We start from the raw sequence: 8,409 nt of genomic DNA on the forward strand, positions 1-8,409 counted from the left end.
GCGTGGCAATACTTTGCGAAATGCCCAAGCTTTTGACAATTGTAACACTTCACGTTACTTTTGTCGAATGGCTTGTGGGTTCCTTGATCACCCTCCTTGGAGCTTCCCTCATCTTTTTGCCCCTTTGAATTTTGTGAATCTCTACCACCAAAATTCTGGAAATTGGACTTCCCTCTCGGATGCCCTTTCCTCTCCGATCGTTTACTCTTCTCATGAAGTCGCGCTTGCAATGCTATTTCCGACTTCGCTTTATCGTTTCCCCTCTCATCCATTCGTTGTTCATGAGCTTCTACTGAGCTTTGAAGCTCCTCCTTCGACAACGACGATAAATCCTTCGATTCTTCAAGCGCAACGACAATGTTGTCGAATCTTGGCGTTAAAGAACGCAAGATCTTCGACACAACATTCTGCTCTACCGTAGTTTCCCCGCACGACTTGATTTGATTCACCATACGCGTAATACGCGTCACATAATCGTTTATCGACTCCTTGTCCTCCATTTGCATTAACTCGAACTGTCGCTTGTGAGTTTGTAACCTCACCACTTTGGCTTTGGCAGCCCCTGCATAAGCCTTCTCAATAATCTCCCACGCTTGCTTTGCGGAATCGCAATCGCCTACTTTTTCAAAGTTGTCACCATCGACACAAGAATGGATCAAGAACAACGCTTTGTAATCCTTCTTCTTCTCTTCTTTGAACGTAGCCTTTTGAGCATCCGTAGCTCCTTCGACGAGAGACGTAACACCATCTTTGATCACCTCAAGAACGTCTTGATAGCCGAACAAAACCTTCATTTGCTTCGCCCATTTGTCGTAGTTTTTCGAGTCAAGGATTGGAAGATTGGTAGGTATTTTATCGTTTGAAGCGGACATGATTGCAGCGGAATTGGATTAGAACCAAAGCTCTTGATGCCAAATGTTGGAAAAAACCAGAAATGGAGTGGTGAAAAACAGTGTGTTTGGGAAAGATGAAGATGATAATGTGAATAGAGAGAGATAGAGAAATAGAGAAAGATTGAGAGAATTGAATCATATGGCATTAACCTTTCAACTATTACATACAATGTCTATTTATAGGATACAAATTGAAACCACAAATAGGCCCAAGAATAACAGAAAAAACAGAATTGCAAAAACAGCTTATTTCCAAAACAGCTTATCCAATAAGCTGTTTTCACTGCAGTGCTTTTTAAAGCTTCTATCAAACATTTGAATTATTAAGGACTTCCAATAATACACACTCTCAAAGACTTTCAATTAATAGTATTGAGAATGAAAGACATAATTATACACTCTCTCGAAGACTTCCAGTTAATAGTTAAATATCTAATACAAGAGTACGAGTGTGTTAGTTACAATTTGGTTGATTATTTTAAAATGAATGTGGAGAATAAACTCATGCATATATCTCCCGATTATAAAATACTTCCTTCGTTTCTTATTATAAGTCATTTTTGTTTTTTCACACGTATTAAAAAAATATAATAATTATTGTAAGAAAAAGAAAATGTATGAGAGATTTTACAAAATTATTCTTTATTAATGGTATTAGAAAGATAAATTTAAATAATTGAAAAATAGTATTTATAATTTATTAGTATTGTAATTTATTAGTATTGTAAAATGTAGTATTTATAAAAATATTATTAAAAAATAGTATTTATAAGAAATAGAATAATAAATATTTAAAAATATTATTAAAAAATAGTATTTATAATTTATTAGTATTGTAAAATGTAGTAAAAAAAATTTAAAGTCATTTGTGAAAAAAATAAAAGGAGTATCTATATTTTAGAATTGATAGGTAAAGAATTTAATCATAATCGTTAAATTTCTATATTTGTTTGACTTTTTTTTAATCATATGTAAAATATCATCTATGAAAGGGTGTAAAACTTTTTACATCTAGTACCAATTAATCTCTATATTTTATATTTATGAAAGTGAAAAATATATTAATAATTAATCCTTGTAAACAATTTAGTTTTCTGCGTTGCATGTCCGAATCAGGAACATAGCGTGATAAAGTATGGCTTCTCAGATCCTCAGACGAACACTCGGAAGCCGCTATTTCGCAAACCATAGGCCCTTCTCTTCCGTTTCAACTCCGATCCGCGCCACTCTTTTCCCCGGCGATGGTATTGGTCCCGAGATCGCCGATTCCGTCAAACAGGTTCCCTTTACTTTCCCCTCTCCATCCACTCTATGATGCCCAAGTTTTTCGATTTTGTAGCCATGAATGCTTTTCTGTAATCAGATTTAGATGGATGCACCTAATTTCAATTGAATTGGATAAAGAAATTCGAGTCTTATGCTTCTGTTCATAATTTTATGTGAATACTCTTTTGGATTTTGGGCATATTGGTTTGTTTTACTTTTTTTCTCTCTTGACATGGAATTCAAGTTTGTTTTGCTCTCTTGTTATGTATATTGCATATTCATAAAAGTTGAATTGCTATGCTGAATCAAAAGTAATGCCTTGTCAATTATTTCTATTGCAATGTAGATATTCCAAGCTGCTGAAGCACCAATAGAATGGGAAGAGCACTATGTAGGGACCGAAGTCGACCCTAGAACCCAGAGCTTTCTGACATGGGAAAGTCTGGAATCAGTTCGGCGGAATAAGGTTGGCTTGAAAGGGCCAATGGCCACCCCTATTGGAAAAGGGCATCGTTCATTAAACCTTACTCTGAGAAAAGAACTAAATTTATATGCCAATGTTCGACCTTGCTACAGCCTTTCTGGATACAAAACTCGATATGATAATGTTGATCTCGTTACAATCCGTGAAAATACAGAAGGCGAGTATAGTGGACTTGAACATCAGGTAAAAAAAATTCACAGCAATACATGTCATATACCGTTGTCCAAATCGTGATTAATATAATTTGTTTAGCATTTTCGGATTATAGGTTGTGAGGGGTGTAGTAGAAAGTATTAAAATTATTACACGACAAGCAAGTACAAGGGTGGCTGAGTATGCTTTTCACTACGCCAAAGCACATGGAAGAAAGAGGGTGTCTGCTATACACAAAGCCAATATTATGCAAAAGACGGATGGTCTTTTCCTCAAGGTCTTTTTAATATGTCCAATGTCTCAATTTTTTTCTTCATGAATACTAATATTGACTGCTTATTTTTTATTACTTTTAGTGTTGCCGTGAAGTTGCAGAGAAGTATCCTGATATAAAGTATGAGGAAGTTGTCATTGACAATTGCTGCATGATGGTAATATTGGTCAACTGGATGTAGGAAACAACTGCATTTTTGAATTTTTTTTGTCTATGTGAAAATGATACACTGCTTAATTTTTGGACTATCCGTAGCTTGTGAAGAATCCTGCACTTTTCGATGTACTGGTGATGCCTAACCTGTATGGCGATATAATCAGCGATCTCTGTGCTGGTTTGATTGGGGGATTGGGCTTGACACCAAGGTTTTTACTTTTTCTTGAGTTTGGGGCATAGAAGTCTAGAAATCACAGTTATCGTCTGACATCATTTTATATATATTGCAGCATTAACATTGGTGGGGGAGGCATTGCACTTGCTGAGGCTGTACATGGTTCAGCACCTGATATCGCTGGAAAGGTGAGTTGTGAATATATTTTTAAACCATATATTGTTTGTTCTAAGCTTTAAGAGTCTATTTCCGGGACTGTCTTAGCTTAAGAGTCTATATAGAGATTTGCATAACTGCTTCAAAATGACCGAGAAACTTACACTTGGTTTTTTAATTCGTAAAAACTTTGATTAAATTATTTTGTTTCATATAAAGTTAGAATATTATGTTGAGTTATAACAAATTATGTAAGTGTTATAAATTATAATTAGCCATGATGGATTATTATTTGAAAACACTATTACTCAAGATTAGTTTTCACATTTCTTAGTTGTTAGCCTGAGTTGTTTCCCTGTTTTATTATGATTAGGTCTCTAGTTTCATTACAATATTAAGTGCAAATGCTTAGTTTTATATGGATTTATGCAGAATTTGGCAAATCCAACAGCTTTGCTGCTGAGTTCTGTCTCAATGTTGCGCCATTTGGATCTCCATGACAACGCAGATCGGATTCAAAATGCAATCCTCAACACAATTGCAGAAGGGAAGTACCGAACTGCCGATCTTGGCGGCATTTCAAAGACAACCGAATTTACAAAAGCGATTATTGACCATCTTTGATTTTTTGAGTCAGCAAGAATTTGTTGATTATGATTTTGTGTCACTAAATTTTTGCCACCAAAGACAAGGAACAGACAAACATTCAAATATTTGTTGTCTATCTGATGGCATTTGGAGGGGTTCCTTCAAAATGCACATCGATTCATAACCCTTGCTAGTCCATTTTAGCATTCATTGTCAATAATATAAAGGATCAAATGGTGTTTGCTATTGTGATTATCACATTTTATTTATTTATTATGCAAGAAGTTGTTTGCTTGCATTAATTTTGCAAAGTTCTTATCTTTAATAATAGCAACTTGTTTATGTTCCTAAGAGACGAAGTTGTTTAGCGATTCCCAGTAATTCAATCTTGCCATGGTTGGATTTTTGCTACAATTGAATTCGTGTTTGAAATGTTTGAATAAGAATCAGACTTGAATCCCTGTAGTCAATAGTGCCCGCTGTGGCCACTTTGCATAACGGCCTTATGGTAATACGCAAATCCCTATGAGTTGCAGTTTTGAGTAGCATTTGTAGAGCCACAATTAATATAAAATTCTAAAAAAAATTGAGTCAGCAAGAATTTGTTGATTATGATTGTCTGATTTGTATAAAATTCTGAAATTTCTAGAATAAGCTGTTATTTTGACATGAACTTGTCGTTGTTCCTTCCGGTTTTAAACTAAAATGATAGGACGAGATTATTTAGGTTTTGTCTTTAATAGCTTTTAATTTTTCTTTGGATTGAATGATAAAAAAATTAATTATTATTAACATCTTTTTAATTTTTAGAATTCTATAACAAAAATTATATTTTAATAATTTGTTTATGTCCTTCAAAATCTTTTAAATCTCACTATCAATACAATTTTTTAATTATTCTTATTAAGAGGATTTTGATTTTTGAATAATAATAAATCATCCAATACGCTTCTTATGTTCTTTTCAATTAATATTCTTTTTCCATAATCCTTCCTTCCTCCTTCTCTTTAAACTCTCAAACAAAATCTAAATTTCAAACAAAGTCTAGATTTCGAAGACAAAACATGTATGTTTTTATTATTAGTTGTAATGTCTTTTAAAGTGGAAAATTTTCTAATTATTTTTAGCTCTTCTATGTGATAAAAATTTCTTGTATCTTTTCTCTTAACTTTCACATTTCAACCATATTGTTATTTGATACCTGGATCCAAATAAAAATTGCAAATGGATTTACAAAAATAAAATAAAAAATTGTGAAAAGAAAGAAATATTATTAAATGCGTTTAGATGTCATTTTGTGATAACTATTCGTTTTGGATTTTAGATTGATTTTTCAAAATCAATTTAAACTAAATTGAACTTTATGTATATATTTTAATATTTATTTTTATTAGTATAATATATTGTGTTAATTTATTATTCGTTGATATTTTTGTAATACTATTTATTAGTTTATTTTAATGTATTTATTTTTACTATTTTATTTGTTTCAATCATAATCAATTATTTTTATTTTGTAATAATAAGTTTTTAATATATTATATTTTATATATTACATCAAAATTCTGATAGAGGAATATAGGAAAATTTTGATAAATGTGATCCGTTGTCGTACACGGGTCAAAAACAAGTGGAAAAATGTAGTAAACGGGAAGCGACGCCTCAAGTCGTATCGCGACAACATAAACCAAATAAAAAAACGAAAATAGGGGGTTTCGATTCAATTGAGAATAATTGATTATAAAATAAGTGATTATGAAATATAAGTTTGATGCCCTAAGCGGATTCTAATCCCTTTTCGATTACGATAACAATAACAAGTGCATTAATACTAATATATGATATGTGTTCCTAATTTCTGAATTAAGCAAACAGATTCTGAATTAAGCAAACAAATTAGGCAAACATGAATTAATCAAACGCGGTTATGGAACAAATATCAATCGAAATTAATCAACACATATTCTACAGAACTTGAATAAAGCATACAAGACATAGAACAAAATATTGAAAGGAAAAAGTCATGTGATTGAAAATTAAATAACCTCAAAGTATCAGCGGAAACCGATTGTAGCAGATCAACCTTAGGTTATTAGTTCTCCATGAATTTGTCTAAAGCTTCTAATTTTCGTGAATGCAGAATTAGGATTACTGTAGCAGAGAAAAACCTAATATAACGAAAGAGAAATTCAGACCCTTATGGAAACCGACCCAAAAATTACAAAAACTGGTTCAAACTAACTATTTTAATTAAGTTTGAAACTTCAACGAATTATTCAATCATCTTTCACTCAATATCAACTTTTGACTTCAACATGAAACTTGTAGCTCCTTCTGTTATCTTTTCAAGTATATCAGAATGCATCAATCCAAATAGCTGTTTAGGCTGAAAATAAAGCCAAAAATAAACTTAAATAAAAAAAATACACTAAAAGAGTAAAAATAATATAATAAACTATAGAGTTGCCTAAGTATAATAGTAGAAGAAGGTGTATCAAAATGGACTGATCAAAATGTCAAGTCATCATTGACATGAAGAGCCCCACCACAGTTAAGGAAGTCGAGCAGTTGTCAAGATGTATGGTCATCCTCTCTAGATTTTGTTCTTGTGCAAAGGGAAAACTTTTTCATTTCTTCGCCACCCTGAGAAAGAAGAAAGATAATTTTGAATGGACAAATGAGTGTGAGAAAGAGTTCACAAGGTTGAAAACCTTTTTGGAAACCCCACCAGTATTAACACGCCCAGTAGAGGGCACGCCTTCATTCTTATATTTATTAGTGAGAGATACGACAACGGGCTTTTGGCTCGTCTAAGAGAAGGATAATAATGAACAATAAGTATATTTTGTCAACAAAATGTTCAAAAGCACAAATTGATATACAAGAAGGTTTAGAGGTTAGTGTTGATTGTCTAGATAATGAAAGGAAAGATAAGCCCTTAATTCAAGGGGCATATGGTAATGGTGAAGACAAACTATCTGATTCGCTAAGTTATTGAAAAAGTACGACTTGGAAGAAAGGATGGTATCATGGTTTGTTGAACTATTAAAATATAACACCCACTTCTTACCTAAAGGAAACATAAAGTCCTAGGTGATGATAAGTTTTGTAGTGGAATTCGGCTCTCAAATTGGTGGATCTTCCATAAATATAGAGAATGTTAGTGGATGGTGCTTCGAACTTGAAGGTAAACAATGTTTGGGTAGTGTCAAAAGGCCCATGTAACATTCTTGAACAATCCCGAAGGTTGGATTTCAATTCTAATAATAATCTGGAAGAATACAAAGCCCTTGTCTCTGAAATAAATTTATCCATAGAAATGCGTGGTCCCAACCTCAGAATCTAGAGTGACTCTGAGTTGATCACAGATTAAGTCGCTGGAGAATACTAAACATAAAAGGCCCATCTCATCAAATACCTTCAGAAGGTACAAGGTTTTGCAAAGCAATTCAAATTTTTTGGAGCAGTATATGTTCCTAGAGAACAAAATGCTCGGGCTAACCTCATATATAAACTCGCCAACACCAAAAATCTCAACCACAACAAGATTGTAATACAAAAGACTTTATCCACTCCTAATACATAGAAATAAGAGGTTAATGTCATATACACCACCAACATTGCATAGTTGATGAAGCTAATAATACGCTATCTAACAACATAAGAGATGCCTTTAGAGGAAGGAAAAACAAAGAAGGCCAAAAGATTGACTTCAAAGTACATCATGGTAGTAGGGAAACTTTACAAGATGGGAAGATCTCCCTTTATGCTAAGATGTTTGGGCAAGAATGAAATAGCCATTGTTCTCATGGAGGTTCATACAGGATGTACCGATTTAATTTTATTAGACCCTTAGAGGGAATAGTCCATAAAAGAGTATTGGGAAGAAAACACACTGGCAGGGCAGAAGCTGCCCCACGAAGTTGTAGGTCACCCGAAATTGGCCTTAAGGCCGCCTAGATATCCAAAGCAAGTCGCTTTATTGGACTTCGAACATACACTCATTTACCCACTTCCTAGTAGATGTGGTAAGTGATGTGTCTCACAAAATCAAATTTTGAGAGGAATCCATGGGGAGTAACCACCTCCTCTATGATCCAAAAAAGGGCATATTCCTTCCTCTCCACATATCTAATAAAGGAACGGGGGTAACCACTCCTGGGCCCAGGCCTAGAGAAACCTCTATAAATACTTTATTCTCAAAATGAGAGGGGATCTCTAATTTGCTACGGAAAATGGACACAAAGCTTCTCACCACTATTTG

At 33.5% G+C, this 8,409-nt stretch overlaps 1 protein-coding gene across 1 annotated transcript; it reads left to right on the forward strand.

Annotated features, from left to right (window-relative positions):
- Window positions 1-1,920: 1,920 nt before the first annotated feature.
- LOC127092528 (isocitrate dehydrogenase [NAD] catalytic subunit 5, mitochondrial) lies at window positions 1,921-4,456 on the forward strand. Its single transcript, XM_051031430.1, has 7 exons — window positions 1,921-2,172; window positions 2,506-2,826; window positions 2,912-3,073; window positions 3,153-3,227; window positions 3,326-3,435; window positions 3,517-3,589; window positions 3,990-4,456. The coding sequence occupies exons 1-7, from the start codon at window positions 2,029-2,031 to the stop codon at window positions 4,179-4,181; spliced, it is 1,077 nt and encodes a 358-aa protein (XP_050887387.1). The 5' UTR covers window positions 1,921-2,028; the 3' UTR covers window positions 4,182-4,456.
- The last annotated feature ends 3,953 nt before the right edge of the window (window positions 4,457-8,409 follow it).

This window comes from Lathyrus oleraceus, chromosome 6 (genome assembly GCF_024323335.1).
Source record: "Lathyrus oleraceus cultivar Zhongwan6 chromosome 6, CAAS_Psat_ZW6_1.0, whole genome shotgun sequence".
NCBI classification, from domain to species: domain Eukaryota; kingdom Viridiplantae; phylum Streptophyta; class Magnoliopsida; order Fabales; family Fabaceae; genus Lathyrus; species Lathyrus oleraceus.